Raw genomic sequence first — 18,602 nt, 5'->3', positions numbered from 1 at the left:
TTGTTTCTGTATCCATTCAGCCAATCTGTGTCTTTTGGTGGGAGCATTTAGTCCATTTACATTTAAGGTAATTATTGATATGTATGTTCCTATTCCCATTTCTTTAATTGTTTTGGGTTTGTTATTATAGGTGTTTTCCTTCTGTTGTGTTTCTTGCCTAGAGATGTTCCTTTAGTATTCGTTGTAAATCTGGTTTGGTGGTGCTGAACTCTGTCAGCTTTTGCTTGTCTGTAAACGTTTTAATTTCTCCATCAAATCTGAATGAGATTCTAGCTGGGTAGAGTAATATTGGTTGCAGGTTTTTCTCCTTCATCACTTTAAACGTGTCCTGCCACTCCCTTCTGGCTTGTAGAGTTTCTGCTGAGAGATCAGCTGTTATCCTGATGGGGATTCCCTTGTGTGTTATTTGTTGTTTTTCCCTTGCTGCTTTTAATATGTTTTCTTTGTGTTTACTTTTTGACAGTTTGATTAATATGTGTCTTGGTGTATTTCTCCTTGGATTTATTCTGTATGGGACTCTCTGTGCCTCCTGGACTTGATTAACTATTTCCTTTCCCATATTAGGGAAGTTTTCAACTATAATCTCTTCAAATATTTTCTCAGTCCCTTTCTTTTTCTCTTCTTCTTCTGGAATCCCTATAATTTGAATGTTGGTGCGTTTAATGTTGTCCCAGAGGTCTCTGAGACTGTCCTCTGTTCTTTTCATTCTTTTTTCTTTATTCTGCCCTGCAGCAGTTATTTCCACTATTTTATCTTCCACGTCACTTATCCATTCTTCTGCTTCAGTTTTTCTCCTATTCATCCTATCTAGAGTATTTTTTATTTCACTTATTGTGTTTTTAATCGTTGTTTGATTCATCTTTAGTTCTTCTCGTTCCTTGTTAACTGTTTCTTGCATTTTGTCTATTCTATTTCCAAGATTTTGTGTCATCTTTACTATCATTATTCTGAATTCTTTTTCAGGTAGACTGCCTATTTCCTTTTCATTTGTTAGGTTTGGTGGGTTTTTATCTTGCTCCTTCACCTGCTGTGTGTTTTTCTGTCTTCTCATTTTGCTTATGTTACTGTGTTTGGGGTCTCCTTTTTGCAGGCTGCAGGTTCGTAGTTCCCGTTGTTTTTGGTGTCTGTCCCCAGTGGCTAAGGTTGTTTCAGTGGGTTTTGTAGGCTTCCTTGTGGAGGGGAGTAGTGCCTGTGTTCTGGTGGATGAGGCTCGATCTTGTCTTTCTGGTGGACAGGTACACGTCTTGTGGTGTGTTTTGGGGTGTCTGTGGCCTTTTTATGTTTTTAGGCAGCCTCTCTGCTAATGGGTGGGGTTGTGTTACTGTCTTGCTAGTTGCTTGGCATAGGGTGTCCAGCACTGTAGCTTGCTGGTCGTTGAGTGAAGCTGGGTGCTGCTGTTGAGATGGAGATTTCTGGGAGATTTTCGCCGTTTGATATTATGTGGATCTGGGAGGTCTCTTGTGGACCAGTGTCCTGAAGTTGGCTCTCTCACCTCAGAGGCACACCACTGACTCCTGGCTGCAGCACCAAGACCCTTTCATCCACCTGGCTTAGAATAAAAGGGAGAAAAAGTAGAAAGAAAGAATTAGTATAAGGAAGAAAGAAAGAATGAAAGGAAGGAAGGAAGAAAGAAGGGACGGAGGGATTGCGGAAGGAAAGAAAGAAAGAAAGGAGGGAGGGAGGGAGGAAGGAGGGAATGTAGGAAAAAGAAAAATAGAGAAGATAAAGTAAAATAGAATAAAGTATGATAAAATATAATAGCGTTATTAAACTAAAAAAGTAAGTATTAAAAAAATTAAAAATTAAAAACAAAACAAACAAAAAAATGGACGGATAGAACCCTGGTTCAAATGGTGGAAGCAAAGCTATATAGACAAAATCTCACACGGAAGCATACACATACACTTTCAGAAAAAGAGAATAAGGGGAAAAAAATCGTAAATCTTGCTCTCAAAGTCTTCCTCCTCAATTTGGGATAATTCTTTGTAAAAAAAGGAAAACGGGAAAAAAATCATAAATCTTGTTCTCAAAGTTCACCTCCTCAATTTGGGATGATTCATTGTCTATTCATGTATTCCACAGGTGCAGGGTACATCAAGTTGATTGTGGAGCTTTAATCCGCTGCTCCTGAGGCTGCTGGGAGAGATTTCCCTTTCTCTTCTTTTTTCTCACAGCTTCCGGGTCTCAGGTTTGGATTTGGCCCCACCTCTGCGTGTAGGTCATAGGAGGGCATCTGTTGTTCGCTCAGACAGGACGGGGTTAAAGGAGCAGCTGCTTCGGGGGCTCTGGGTCACTCAGGCCGGGGGGAGGCAGGGGTACGGATGCAGGATGAGCCTGCGGCGGCAGAGGCCGGCGTGACGTTGTACCAGCCTGAGGCGCGCCGTGCACGCTCCCGGGGAAGCCGTCCCTGGATCCCGGGATCCCGGCAGTGGCGGGCTGCACAGGCTCCCCGGAAGTGGGGTGTGGACAGTGACCTGCGCTCACAGAGAGGCCTTGGCGGCGGCAGCTGCCGCAGCGTCCCATGCCCGTCTCTGGTGTCCGTGCCTTTAGCCGTGGCTCGCGCCTGTCTCTGGGGTCCGCGCTTTTAGCCGCGGCTCGCGCCCGTCTCTGGAGGTCCTTTAAGCAGCACTCTTAATGCCCTCTCCTCGTGCACCAGGAAACAAAGGGGGAAGAAAAAGTCTCTTGCCTCTTCGGCAGCTCCAGACTTTTTCCCGGACTCCCTCTGGGCTAGCCATGGTGCACTAACCCCTTCAGGTTCTCTTCCCACCGCCAGCCCCAGTCCTCTCCCTGCGCTCCAACTGAAACCCGAAACCCGAGCCTCAGCTCCCAGCCCCGCCCGCCCCGGCGGCCGAGCAGACAAGTTTCTCGGGCTGGTGAGTGCCGGTCGGCACTGATCCTCTGTGCGGGAATCTCTCCACTTTGCCCTCCGCACCCCTGTGGCTGCGCTCTCCTCCACGGCTCCGAAGCTTTCCCCCTCCACCACCCGCAATCTCTGCCCGCGAAGGGACTTCTAGTGTGTGGAAATCTTTCCTCCTTCACGGCCCCCTCCCACTGGTGCAGGTCCCGTCCCTATCCTTTTGTCTCTGTTTATTCTTGTTTCTTTTGCCCTACCCAGTTACGTGGGGATTTTCTTGCCTTTTGGGGGGTCTGAGGTCTTCTGTCAGCATTCAGTATGCGTTCTGTAGGAGTTGTTCCACGTGTAGATGAATTTCTGATGTATCTGTGGGGAGGAAGGTGATCTCCGCATCTTACTCTTACGCCATCTTCCCCCAGCTCCTAGAATGTCTTTAATAGATACATGACTTAATATTTTGTTGCAGCGTTTCAAACTATGTTAGTCCCATTATTTGTACAAAATAGAAAGTAATAGATATTTTACAAATATTTATGTAGGTTTCTTTTCAGACTCTAAGAACTAGATTTTTTAAATAGCAGAACCTTTGCCTTTTGTGGACTTCAGTCTTTCTATCAAATGGAGGAGATTTCTGGAGCACTCAGTGTTCCTATTTACATTAAGTAATGATTGCTAAATTATTTTAAAATAGCGGCTCTGCGATAAAACTTAAGCCTGCTGAAGATAAGGATGATAATAATGCTGATATGTATAAACGAGGCGTTTTGTACTCATTGGAATGTGCTGTATTCTTGCAGACATTTCTCTGGGAGCTATCTCCTTTCTGATATATGCGGTTCATTTACTCTACACGTTCAGTCATAAATTTTAGTAATTGCAAAACATCTGAGGAGCATGGGGTGGAAAAAAACACTCAAATGTTTTTTTACCATATCTTTGTGTTAGTATTTTTTTTGAAAAATATTGTACCTGTTATTAGAAAAATCTGTGATTTGCAATTTAATTCAAAGAATGCACTTAGAACTTGAAAACTAATAGTATACAACTAAAGCTTTTCTTTTCTTTTCTTTCGAATTCCAGAACAAGTTAAACTGGGTAAAATAGTAACTAATATTGATTCAGTGAGTAAAAAAATGGAGAAAGAGAAGCAACAGCACCATGCGAAGACCAGGTAATGTGTAATCAGCTAACTTATAGAAAACATACACTATTCTACTTTGCCAGTATTTGTTGACCAATTGTCATGGTTTCTCAAGTCTGTTAACACCCCATGCATGAGGCTAATTTATCCTTCTGCTTGAGTACCTCAAAGCATATTAATTATCAAAATTTTAGTTTTCAGTTCAATTAACTTTTGAACTGGAAGATGTCTGAACAGTTAAGCAAACCATCTGGGTTTTACAGTGCATAATCTCAAATCCAATTTGTGACTTTCTTGAGAAAAATGCCATATTGTATGATAATATTACATAAGTTTGGTATTTTAATAACTCATCTGCAGCTATTATGGAGCAGAGTTGTTATAATTTTTCTTTTTTAATATAATAATTTAAAGTTAGTCTTTTTCTAACAGAAGGTGAGGGTGATCCAACTGAGCATAGTTTGAAGGCAGGAATTTTGAGCATTGCTTTTGCTTTCCAAAGGTGTCTGGAGATGGGTCAGTTACTTTTCTGAGTTATTCCACTAAATAACAGCATCATCTTTGGGGTAATGTTACAATTGTGTACATAATTTTTGGCCCTAAAGCTACAGATAGAACCTCTAAAGGCCCTTCAGAACATTTTGTAGGAACATTTATACTTGTAGAATGTAAATACTGCTCTGTTAAAATGTATTTTTCAGTGGCTTGTTTGGTATTAATTCATTATATAACATGGTCAGAAATGTGGGGTAATTGACACAGCTATAAATAATAGAAATTAGAGAAAATGTTGCTGTGGCTGTAAAGAACGTCCTGGATCTTCCAACATTTATCCTGCAAACTGTGCTTAGCACTACAAGTTTTATGCTCAGAAGTAACCACTTTCTTGGCTTAAAGTGTAATACGATATTGGAATTTGGAAGAGTGGAGTATACGTACAGCTTTAATAGTGAGGGTTTGGTTTTATCCATGGTAAGAGAAGATATTAATTAGGAAGGAAAATAAATGATTGTATTGGAAATTTACTAGTTAAAAAAATGTTCTTTTGCCTTTACTTAAGTTAACCTGAGACCCAGGTTAGTCTAGCAGAGTGTTACCTGCTAAAAGAGTAGTTAATATAGCAATTTAACCAAACAGTTTAGAATTTCAGCTAAACTTTAAAACTAGAACAGCTAACTGAACTAATGTTGAAAAACTACCATTTTCAGTATATTTAAATGGGGCTGTAATCCAAGGAAGAATAGTAGTAATTTAGGGAAAATTGGAGCACTCATTAATAATAAATCTGATCAGGTTTAATATCTTTCAGTATGTCTTTCCCAAGAGAGTTGAGTATTTCCCAAAGAATTGTTTCTTCAGCAACTGGTGAAAGATAAAGATCTCTTGACATCCTAACAATCCATGTTTAATGAAAACAAATCCTGCTTAATGAGGAAGATCAACACCCTTTGAAATTAAGAGCAAGTACTTCAGTGACAGCCTCGGGTACATAGAGACTGAACTTCAATCCACCAAGGCTGCCTTGTCTTTTTTTTTTTTTTTTTTTTTTTTTTGCGGTACACGGCCTCTCACTGTTGTGGCCTCTCCCATTGTGGAGCACAGACTCCAGATGCGCAGGCTCAGCGGCCATGGCTCACGGGCCCAGCGGCTCGCGGCATGTGGGCACGAACCTGCATCCCCTGCATCGGCAGGCGGACTCTCAACCACTGAGCCACCAGGGAAGCCCTGCCTTGTCTTTATTTATAGCTAACTTATGGTGGTAACTTGTTTCCTACCACAGCAGTTGGCTTCTTTTCATAAATGTTAGAAGTGACTTAGCCATGAAGGTATAAGCAACAGAAAGGAAAATGGTAGCAGTCAGGAAATCAGGTAGGGGGTTGTTAACAATGCAGGGAAGGCTTTTGGACTAATTAGCATGAACTGCTCAACTCTTTGTGAGACCCTGGAAAGGTTTCTGTTCAAGACAAATAGAACCCAGAGAGAGGAGTTGTACAGAAACGACTTATAATTTCCTAGAAGATACTGTGGAAAACACTGATTTTTAAGGTGACACATAATATTTTTAGGTAAACCATAAAAATATTGACCCAACAAAAGAAATTTCCTTGGAAAATACATGAAGAAATATGATGGAATCTTATAAATGTTTGTTTTTTTTTCCTTTTCCCAAATTTCTCTATGTTTGACTTGCAAAGGAGAACAAAATTGAATACTTCTGCATTTTCAAGTTTAAGTTTAAGGAACTGAAGTTCTTCAATACACCTTTGAATTCTAACTTCAAAGATTAATTATCATACATACTCTTTTTATTTCAATAATGATAAATGTGACTGCATTCTAAATATTAATTTTCCATCAAGGAAATTTATTTATTATGCATTTATTTATCAGAGCTAATTTTTTAGTTGATAATATTTGGTACATTTGAAGGTATGACAACTGCATTTCTGTAAATGCATTCTGTATTTCAGGCAAGTGAGCCTCAACTTCTTCCCCTAGTTTTGTGATCAGTGGGAGTTTCTTATGTGTTACATAACAATTTGTATTTAGGTTATTCTGATCAATTTAATAACAGAATGAGGATATTATAAATTAATGATAGAATTCCTCATGGCATTTCACATTTGTGTTGAAACAACTCTGGTATTTCACCTTAATGTTTGTACTTAAGTGAACGAATTGTGGTCTACTTCTGTTAGAATCTTTCATTAATAGGGAATCATTGAAAAATGCAATTAATAGTTCTAATTTGGGGATTTAACTAATAGTTAACCAGGGACTAGTTATAAGGAAGCAAAGCAAACTACAACTATATATCTTGATCCCATTCTTGATCATAGAAATAAAATTCTAGAAGTTCAAATGGAGTTTTGCAAAGCTGCCTGCATACTCAAACCTCTTATATTTTCCCTTGACAATATGATTTTGTCATATAAGGGGTACCTCAGTTCTTTGGCCAACTGCATAAATGTGACCACACGAGTGACAGCTAGACTAATGGATCCTATAAGTCACTCATTTATTTACTATTTATTGAACACCTACTATATGCCAGATATGAAACTCAAAAGCAGACAGTCACAGACTTTCTTCATAGACCCTAGTTTTTTGATGGGTAGAATGTTTTAAAATCCTAAAAATTTATGTAACATTTCTATAATATTTGAACGAGCAATTGCATTTCTAGACCAAAATAATGATGTGAATCTTTGTACATTTACAAAGAAATATATTCACTATATGTTATCAAATATAAAAAATAAGCTAAAAAGTTCATGTATATTTATGTACACCTAAACATAGAGAAGATGTGGGGTATATTACACATGTTAATCGTGACAAATGGAGTGAGTATAAAGTAGTAATAAGGCGCTTACTTAGTTCCTTAAATCCCACTGCCTGGATTCAAATCCTGGCTCCACCCATTTGTAGCTGGAGTAATCTGAACTATATGCTGCTTAACCCCTAAATCTCTTAGTCTCTTCCTTTATAAAATGAGTATAATAATAGTAAATATTCAGAGGCTTGTTGTGAGTATTAAATGCGGTAAGACACATAAAGGGCTTAGAATAGTGCTCAGCTCATAGGAAGCATTTAAGACTTTGCAATTATTATTCATGTACTAGGGTAGTGAATTGGGGGTAATTTTTATTTTCTTACTTTTGCTTATTTACATTTTCTAAAGTTGCTACATGGTCCCCGTTTTTTGATTCAGCTGACTTGGTTGAAGCTCTCCAAGTCATGATAGGAAAACATATTACTTAAAATCTCTTGCAAAACAGAAGAAACAGATATGATGCATGTTCATTTTTCTGATTTTTATTAGAATTTTTCTTTCAGAAAGCAAATGTTCCTATGTTATCCCTGCATAGATCCAGCAAAATTTGGTATTATTTTGTCTTCATTCAATAATAAATATTTATAGAGGGCCTACCATGTGCCCCTTACTCTGCAGTGAGGGTCCTGAGGATACAGTAGTCATACTCTCTGTCGATAGGAGATGAGGTTTTCTCTCCATGATTAGCATCTAATCCTGTAACATTAGTCTAGAAAGTTTGATTACTAGTAAATCACTCAAAGCTCTACCTTCATCTTTTGGAAACAGAATGGTGGACTCATTTTGTGCCTTCCCCATCATCAACCTTGGCTTGCACTTACGACCCATGACCTCCTCTTCCATGGGGCTTTTGAAAGAAAACGGTGAGTCACACTGCTTAAGTGTGGAAGCAACACAGTGACTTTCATTATTTTGTATTCATTTAAAATGCAAAGGCAAACAGCTAGTATTGAACAGTCATTTTCTTTATATTTCATTTCAAATAATGTGTCACAAGATAGAGATTTCAGAAACAACCACTAATAACTAATTTTCAGCTCCTTTATTTGAACTTTAAAGATTGGATTTTTTTTTAATGTGTGTAAATATTGAAGGTTTTAGGAAATTATAAGGATAAATTCTTATAATTTTAAGCGTCTCTGTATAGTTGAGTTTTTGTTGTTTCAAAAAAATATGTATTTCTTCAAAAGAAAATATAGATGACCCTCTAATGTCCCTTAAGTGTGACTGAGCAACTCTCTGGAACTTGGTGAGCTATGTGATGACCTTGGGGGCTGTTGATTCAAATAAACTATTTTGTAGTTTTCCCTCTTTTTAACTTGTTACTTATGTTCTTGGGCTTCAGGCTGTCATTAAGAGAAAACTCTTGTAGAGTGGGACTTTGATTGATTTTGTAATACATTTTAAAAAATTTGCAGAATAAACTCCTCCTTGGGTTCTCAAGGCACTCTTGTTTAAAATTTCCATTATCCATCTACAATTTTACCAGCCTTTATTTGTTTGAATTATTATAGAAGGAATTTAAACATCAACTGGAGGCTCATCAAACACATTTTTATTAATCGAACCAATATTCATCCAAACTATTACTGTTTGTGACTATAATGTCAGAATCTTAAACACATACAATAGGTCTATTTAAAATTTTGGCTTCTTATATTTGTCCATAGCTTAAATTCTTTTAAGGCTTGATCAGATAATTTGAAGCCCCAGGGTAGTAGAATAATGTGTGGGTCTCAGGTGAGTCTAGCATTAAGTATGTATGTAAAGAGGTAAGTGCTGTCAAAAATTTCTCATATGGTACAGGGTCCAGTGGGTGAAATAGTTTTAATAGATAACAGTCTTAAAATCTGATAACCCTAGGAACTTCCCTGGTGGTCCAGTGGTAAAGAATCTGCCTTCCAATGCAGGGGACATGGGTTTGGTCCCTGGTTGGGGAACTAAGATCCCACATGCTGCAGAGCGACTAAGCCCATGTGCCACAACTACTGAGCTCTTGTGCCTCAACTAGAGAGCCTGCGTGCTGCAAATTACAGAGCCCACATGCTCTGGAGCCTGTGTGCCACCACTAGAGAGAGAAAACCCACACACTGCAACTAGAGAGAAGCCCGCCCGCTGCAATGAGGAGCCCACATGCCTCAACGAAATTCCTGTGTGCCATAACTAAGACCTGACGTAGCCAAATAAATAAATAAATAAATAAGTAAATAAAATAAACAAATAAAATATTTTAAAAAACCCCGATGACCCTGAAAGCTGAGGTTTACAGCCCTTAACTACGACGTAGTGAAAGTTCTACTAATTGTGTGACATTTAGAGTTTATTCAGGATCATCCTAAGGGTTGATGAAATCCTCTGTTTTCAAATACCATCCACCTCAGGTAAATCACATGTGTCTTTCCCTTGTGGAGGAGCCTATTAGCCCATTGAAGTGTTTGGTAATTCTCATGGCTTTAGTTTGAAAGTATATATGTGAGTCTTCTTTCTCTGTATATGTGGAGCTTACTATGCAGGAGCTTGACCACTGTTTTTTTAGTGCTAAAGATAAGATAGAAGACCTTTCTTCTAAAATATTTGTTGAGAGAATCCCAGTTACTAGCTATAGATTATTGTGAAATTGTGAGTGTAAGGCTGGCACCTACATGATATGTTTTGAGATTTGCTAAAGGTTCTAGCTGTGCAAAAATGTTCTGCTGAAATATCTGAAATATTTACTAATAGAACTATAGCTTCATGAAAGCTAAAGAATTCATATACTTATCACAGTGACTGGCACATATTGGGCATTAATAAACATTTGTTAAATGAATGTATGAATGAATGAAGATAAATTAAAAGGAGAAGCCACTCAAATGGAATATACTTCTGTATGTATCTATGTGTCTGTTTCTATACAGTAAGCTAAAACTTGATAACTGATAAAAGAAAAAAGAATTTGGGAAAATAAAATACAATAATAACAGCAGTGAATATAAACATGCAAAAGAATAACACTGGACACTACCTTTTTATAGTTCTTGTTTATGCTGATTATATGTAGACTGCTCAGATACCATAAAAATAAGTAAAATGTTATGCAGTGTACTTTACATGATTTAAAACCAAATTGTTGGGCAGATTATTAGTTTTATGATGTAAGTCTCTCAATACTCATAAACCTCCTGGGAAATTTAAAGTTAAACAGGCTAAAGGTATAAAAAATGGCAGTAAAAATCATTATTTCCAAATGCTACAGGGTAGCTATCCTTTTTTCCTTAAAATGAAAGGTATTTTTAATCAAGTAAGGATGGGAATTTCATCACTGCTTTGTTGTATGTGAGGTTTTTGTTTTATTTTGTTTTGTTTAAGCTAAACTGCTCTTTTATAATTGCAACATTTAAAAAAATAAGGGCAGAAATATCTGAGGGCCTGTGGCCAGAAACTTATTTTATGTAAGCTACTAGTAAAATGTAAAAAATGTTGATTTTCTTTTTGAATAACCTAGGTGTGGTCCTGGCTTTGTGTCTTGGGTGAAGAAATAATGAATATATTTTTTATGCTTGCTAATTTTTTAGTTCATTTTAAGACTAGAGTCTAAAAATTTGTACAACAAAGCCTTTTATCCACATATAATTGTAACTCTGTTTAGTTTAGTAAGTTACAGCTTCACTGAATGTCTGAAACAGCCACTGAGGTCTGTTTAATAACAGAATGTTGCTTAAATTGTGAGAGAATATAGATCTTGTGGTGTTCTCTGGGGTGTATGGTAATTTACTGGGCTCTTAAAGTTGCCCAATTTTTTTTTAGGGTAAATAAATTATTCTTACTAAAGGAAAAAGGAAAGGAAATTAGAACATAGGAATTAAGACAAAATCATGATTTCTCTCCATTTGACATATAGTATATAATAATAATATAATATATTTATAATATTATATATGTAAATGTATATACCTTATACTGCTTGAAGCCTTGCCTTTTTAAAGCAGTATAGCACAGTGATTAAGAGTGAAGGCACTGGAGTTATTGTAGTTACTCTAATGAGGTTAGAATTCTGACCCTGCCAGTTTCTAGCTGGAAAACCTCATTCAAGTTAATCACTCTGTGACTCAGTTTCCTCATTGGTTAAATTGGGAATAATAACAATACCTACCTAAAGTTTTTTGATAATGCTTGTGAAGTATATATCATACATCCTAGTGCTTAATAAATTGAGCTGTAATTCTTAGCTACAGTTCCCTTGATATACATAGTAAAGCATGATAGACTTGAAAAGGCTTTGACCCTGTCCTAAAGGACGTATTACTAGAAGCACAGGACACACCTCATTACAACTTTGCCTTACACTATCAAAGCACTGAACTCAAGAAGTGAGGTTTATGGTTATTATGTAAACACAATCATGGCAGCCTTTCCTGGATTCAGCTATTTTTGCCATTGTCATTGTTCGCATCCTGTTCTAGACCTTGACTCTGCCTGTTTGCCCTCCTATTTCAGTGAATTTGGAAGGTCATTCTTAAAATGATATTCCTCAAGCACCCCTTTCACTGATGATTTTTCTCCCCATCTTTATGATTCTAAGGGAATAGGCCCATGGTAGAAACTCTTTAACAGACTTTTTCAAAGAGAGTTCTAGGAAGGTGGCCATGTGTCAAAGAAGCCCACGTTGCTCTCTTTAAGAACCAGTTCTCCGTGTGGCCTGGTGCAGATCCTTTCAGTTCTCTGTCATCCTCAAGGAAAGAATGAAACTGCCCTCAGTGAAAAGGATGAAAGGTTAGAAAATGTCCTTTTCCTGTATGGCTGCTTCTCAGATATTAAAACCTCTCTACATAATCATTGGTAGGAGAGAAGAGGACCAATCCCCCCATAGTCTGCTCTTGGCAAGATTTCTTCCCTCTCCCTACTTGCTAGGTTCACAGCCTTGAGACCCTCAGGATGAATCTTATTAAATATGTCCTTTAACTCTGTCTACATTAGTCTCCACAAGACACCAAGGACTTCCAGGTCACCTCGTATCTTTAAAACCCCACTATCTATATAATTCTGTATGTCTTTCTTTTCTGACTTTATCCCTCACCCTTCCCACCTCTGAAACCTGTTTACTCTTATCCTTGAACTGCTAGCCAGTAGCCAGCAAAAGTCCTGAATCCTTAACCTCTTCTAAGTGTTCCCTTCACCTTCTTGGTCTAGTTGAAATCTGTGCTCTGTCCCCAACCCTCAGGACATTTATTTCTCGGCTGCTCCCTTAAGAGGTGATGGTCTTCTCTCCCTCTCATGCTTCATGTCTCTGGGACTGGAGATGGTGAGGTGATCTCCTTATTCCTCATGCTGTTTCTAGACCATTCTCCCTCCCTCTTCACTAAATCTCCCAGCTTTGAATATCATGTCATCAAATGATACCCTTCATTACCTCTCCTTCCTACTGTAATCTTTTGATTTGTATCCATTCTCTCATATCGTAAAGATTTTAGCCCCTGGATCCTTGTAACTTTTACTAGCTCTAGTCTTGTAATAACTCTTTGTGATTTTGGTATCCAAATAAATAAGCTCTCTAACTCATTGGCTTCTTGATTCCTTGAGCTCTTCTCCTCCAATGAGTATGGTGCCTGTCATACTATATATATATATAGATATATATATATACACACACACATATATACACACATATACATATATATATACGTATATATTCTCATATATGTATATATATATATACATATATATGTATATAACTCTCAGAGAATATATATATATATATTCTCTGAGAGTTATGGCCTAGAGACCTTTGAAATAGTTCCAAAATCTCGTTTTGAAGAGCACCACCAGTCAACCAGACTACCTTCTAAACTCCAACGTTTTTTTTAACTCCCACTGGGTGTCTTGGGGCCCCCGATGTTCATAGGCCTGAAGATTAATTTTTGAACTTTTTCTCGAGCTATACTCATCCTCTTGGTAATTTTATCTAATCCATAGCTTTAACTACCATTTATATGCAGATGACTCCAAATTTATATCTCCAGCCTGGTCATTCTCCTCAATTCCAGCTCACATTCAAATGCTTAATCAGCATTTCTGCCTGGGTTTTTATTAGGCATTTCGAACTTAACATGTCTGACTCAGGAACTTTGTACATGTTGTTTTTTGCCTGGAAAGCTCTTTACCTTAGACGTCACAGCATCACTCCACTACCAGTTCTGGGCTTTGTCCAGATGCCTTCAGATCAGTGAAGCCATCCCTGACCAGCCTATTATAGTAGCAGCTATATCCCCCACCCAGCCCCATTTACCAGTCCTGCTTTATTTTGATCTTTAACATTTAAGTCCTCAGGACATATTGCCTATTACTTATCTGGTTTTGGCTACTCCTGCTAGAATGTAATCTCCATGAATGCAGATAGTTTTGACTAATTAATTCATTAATAAATCCCTTGGACCCAGAATCATTCCTGGAACATAGGAAGTGCTCACTATATTTTGCTGGATGAATGAAGATACTATTTTATTTTCTAAAAGAGTGGTAACAATTTTCATGTTTATTTTTTCTATTCAATGAGGAAAGTTATCTAATTTATCAGAATAAATATTTTCACCAATGGAACTCAAATATGTTGTCATTTTTAATAAAAAAATTACAGCTAGAAAAAATACAGCTGTGTGTGTGTGTGTGTGTGCACTCATGTTTCTGAGCGTATCGTGAACAAACATGTAAGGAAAGACTTCTGGGTACAGGACACCTAAAATTGCTAGTTAAATATTAAAAAAATAACTTTAGTAACCTGGCTGAACTTCCAGGAAAGGACAAAAATAATAAAAGCAGAAAATATAGGAAAGTCTGATTCCATAGGGGTTTAATGTTCCTTAGAGTAATTTGTTTTTTAGGGCTTATACTTATTCCTGGTGGCCTAGAACTTTCCTAGTTAAAAAAAAAAACTGGCATCACTTTTCTCTGTCTTCCTGTCTGTCTATCTATCTATCTATCTACATATCTATCAGCATTTATTGTACATGCATGTATTTGTTGTCTGGCCTCAGGTATCTAGAATTAGATTAATAGAAATTATGGTTTCATGATGCATTATCATCACTTGTCCATGAATTGCCCTCTTTAATTTATTTTTTGTATTATTTAGTATTATCATGAACACAAATAAAATCATCCCTCAGCCCAAAAACTATAATATTGACAGAAACTGTCATCTACTGTGCCACTTGCAAATTCTATCCCTTTGCTTCCACCCCAGATTTGGAGGAATTCTGTTACATTCTTGGTACTAATCCTTTGTTAATTATATTGTGGCTAGTCTTTTCACTTTATTTAAGGTGTCTTTGATAAACAAATAATATTGATTTAAATACAGTAAAATTTAGCAAAAATCTTATCCTGTCCAGGATAATAAAAGGGCTATGAAGCACTTTAGATTTGCTCTTCCTCCATTTTGAATTTCTTACTATCATTTTCCATTATTTCAATTTTCTCTTTTTTTAAACTTTAATCCCACAAGCCATGGCATAATTATTATTAATTATTAAAGATAATGTTAATTTAGATATACCTGCCTCCAAGTAGGTTAAGAATTGAGAAAAACAAAAATTTTTAGAATGAAATACAGATGGACATGAAATATCCTTCCTTTTATTTAGGCCTTCTTAGAACTGTCTCAATAATATTTTATAATATTCTGCATTTTTAAAAAAGATTTATTTCTATGCATCTGATGTTTTTGATGCTATTTTAAATGGTGTCTAAAATTTTATTTTATCCCCACCCCCTTTTCTGGAATATAGAAATACAGTTGATCTTTTTTGCATGGACCTTATATCTTTATGGCTTTTATAAATTAACTTACTACTTCTAGTAGTTTATCTGGTTTATTTGTTGATCATTTTAGACTTTCTATATACACAATCATGTTGTCCATGAATGTTGACAGTTTTTGTTCTTTCCTTCCTATTCTAGAGCTTTTATTTATTTTTTCTTACCTTATTGTGGTAGTGAACACCTCCTACACTATGTAAAATAGAAGTGGTGAGAAGCTTTCTTGTCTCATTTCCTATCTCAGAAGGAATTATTATATATGTTAGCATTAAGTATAATGTATTGTGTTTGTTAAAGACTCTCCTTATTATACTAAAAAGTTCCTAGGTTGCTAAGAGTTTATCATGAATCGATGTTGTACTTTATCAAATGATTTTCTTTTTATCTCTTAAGATGATTGTATGATTTCTTTCATTTGTTCTTTTTTAAAATAACTTTATTTTATTTATTTATTTATTTTTGGCTACGTTGGGTCTTCGTTGCTGCGCGCAGGCTTTCTCTAGTTGCGGTGAGTGGGGGCTACTCTTTGTTGCGGTGTGTCGGCTTCTCATTGTGGTAGCTTCTCTTGTTGCAGAGCACAGGCTCTAGGCCCGCGGGCTTCAGCAGTTGTGGTACGCGGGCTCAGTAGTTGTGGCTCACGGGCTCTAGAGTGCAGGCTCAGTAGTGGTGCATGGGCTTAGTTGCTCCGCAGCATGTGGGATCTTACCGGACCAGGGCTCGAACCCATGTCCCCTGCACTGGCAGGAGGATTCTTAACCACTGTACCACCAGGGAAACCCTTCATTTGTTCTTTTAATGTAGTGAATTATACTCATTGGTTTTCAGATGTTAAACTAATATTCAACCCTGGAATAAACCTAATATGAATTCAATTTGCCAATATTCTTTTGAGGGTTTTTTCATTTTATTGAAGAGAGAAATGACCTGTAATTTTGCTTGTTTTCATCTTCTTTCAGTGTTAGTAAGTTATGTTTATAATGATATTCTAAATTGTCAAAAGTATTGCCATAAAGTTGTCCACAGTAACGTTTGTACTGATGTCTCCCTTTTAATTTTTGATATTAATTATTTAGGCGCTCTCTCTCTCTCCCCCCCTCCCCCCTTCCTTCCTCCTGTTTCTCTTTGGTCAGTTTTGCTAAAGTCAGTCAACTTTATTGTTTTCTTTTTTATTTAAACCAAATTTTTAGCTTTGTCAAATTTCCCTATAGTACACTGCTGTCTATTTCATGAATTTCTATTAACTGCTGTATTTTCCTGATCTTCATGCTGTGGTTAGCTCTGACTGAGCACCCTGAGACCCTAATATTTGTTATTGGTTTTACTTCAGCATTTACTCATAACAATGAACACTTTCTAAATTCTGTTATATATGGTATTGTTATCTAATAAGTGTGATGCAGTCTTCTCTCAGTGAAATGGATGAGTTTTTTGAGAACATCAGTCCTTCTTTAAAAATAGCCCATAGAAAGTGGAAGACACATGAGATCTCAAAAAATGTTTTATAAATAGTCCTCGTTCCCCTGTGAAGATCGCTTAAAATGAAACCCTTGCAATTAGACATATTAAGATCAATAGCAAATTTTTAGTTTTCATTTCTTTTTGTTATAAAAATACATATAATCATACTAAAAAACATTTGGAGAAAAGAAAAAACTTGTCCATTAGTGCCACCACCCTCTCCATGATTAACAAGTTGGTTTATTTCCTTCCAATTTTGTTCCCTTTGCATCTTTTTAAAACCTTGTGGCTATACAAATTTTGATTTTTTTCTAATTAAGTCTAATAATTTCCTTTCATTAATTGGATATAAATGTCCATTTCATTTTTTCCCAGTGATTGTAAGAGAATTCTCCTCCACGTACCCGGGTAGCAAACTCCCCAGCTTCTTCACCTGTCTGCCCCTCCAGGGCTTACTCAGTGCACTAGTTAGCTTGGGCTGCCACAACAAAATACTATGCACTCGGTGGCTTAAACAACAGATGTATTTTCTCACAGTTCCAGAGTCTGGAGGTCTGAGATCAGAGTGCCAGCATGATTGGGTTCTAATAGGAGCTCTCTTCCTGACTTGCAGCCTTGTAGCTGTTTTCTCACCTGGCCTTTCCTCAAACCATACATTCAAAGAGAGAGAAGTCTCTGGTCTTCTCCTATCCACTAATCCCATCATGAGGGCCCCATACTTATGATCTCATCTAAACCTAATTATCTCCCAAAGATGCCATGTCCGAATACCCTCTCATCGGTGGGCAGGGCTTCAACACATACGTTTTGTGGGGACACAGTTCAGTTCATGGCACTCAGTATCAGAGGAGGAAAAGACATGTTCTTTGTTCCTGCCTTCTGACACTGTGTGAAGGCAGCTGAAGGAAGAAAGGGAGGGAGGGAGGGAGGGAGTCTCAACTCGTTTCAGAAGTGGAAAATAGATTTTTTAAAGTAACAAAATCTAAGATAGTAAAATCTCTAAATAGATTGTTTTATGCAAGTTTCCACTACATCATAACAGGTGGAGTGGGAGGTAGTTGATGCTTGTCTTGTGTACATTTATTTATTTATTTTATTGAAGTATAGTTAATTCACGATGTTGCGTTAGTTTCAAGTGATTCAGTTATACAAATATATATATATGCACACACACATATATATTCTTTTTCAGATTCTTTTTCATTATAGGTTATTATAAGATAATGTAGTTCCCTGTGCTACACAGTAGGTCCTTGTTGTTTACCTATTTCATATATAGTCCTGTGTATATGTTAATCCCAAACTCCTAATTTACACCCCCCGACCCCGCTATCCCCTTTGGTAACCACAAGCTTTTCTATGTCTGTGAGTTGCCTTGTGTACGTTTAGACCGTTGACAGTTGCCCTTTTAATTCTGTCCTTACCTATCTCCCCAAATGCTACCGTAATCATTAAGGACCTCCTCATAAATATTTTCATGTATTAGTGCAATTTCAGTTATTGTTTTATACCAAGGTGATTATAAAAGTGATTTGAAAAAGTGAAATTTAAGATATTTAAAATATTTTTATTATGTTTGCCACAATGGCTACTCAAAATATTAACTGAAGGATAGGTGTTTATAATAAAACAATAGAACACATTTCTTTTTAATATAATAATATACTAGTAATAAGTTTCTTTTTATATATTATCTCCTTGGTTCTGATGGGATTTTCAGGCATGGTCAGTCTGGCTTTTCTCATCTTTCAGGTGAAGAAACTAAATATCAAGAAGCTTGCAACTAGCTCAAGTCTCACCAGTATCAGGCTTCTGATTCTCAGTTCTTGTTCCATTTTATTGTTTTGCTTTATAAATGTTCATATTGTCTTATATGTAGCAATGAATATTTTGCTCTATAACTCTAAAATTAGGATATTTTAAAGCTGTATTTCAAGGCAGAACAGAATGATTCAATATACAATGAGCTTATAAAATGACTATTTGGGGGTACATTTACTGTTATGAACTGAAAGCTT

The 18,602-nt window shown here is 36.8% G+C and overlaps 1 protein-coding gene across 1 annotated transcript in view; it reads left to right on the top strand.

Moving 5' to 3' along the window:
- IQCM (IQ motif containing M) overlaps positions 1-18,602 on the top strand; it is a 371,829-nt gene that overhangs the window by 58,538 nt on the left and 294,689 nt on the right. Inside the window, exons 4-5 of the mRNA XM_060098179.1 lie at positions 3,935-4,025; positions 8,101-8,195. Coding sequence (XP_059954162.1) covers positions 3,935-4,025; positions 8,101-8,195 — 186 coding nt within the window. The remainder of the gene's footprint in view (positions 1-3,934; positions 4,026-8,100; positions 8,196-18,602) is intronic.

Source organism: Mesoplodon densirostris, chromosome 1 (genome assembly GCF_025265405.1).
Source record: "Mesoplodon densirostris isolate mMesDen1 chromosome 1, mMesDen1 primary haplotype, whole genome shotgun sequence".
In the NCBI taxonomy this organism is placed as follows: Eukaryota; Metazoa; Chordata; class Mammalia; order Artiodactyla; family Ziphiidae; genus Mesoplodon; species Mesoplodon densirostris.
This window is presented reverse-complemented; position numbering and strand designations above follow the sequence as displayed.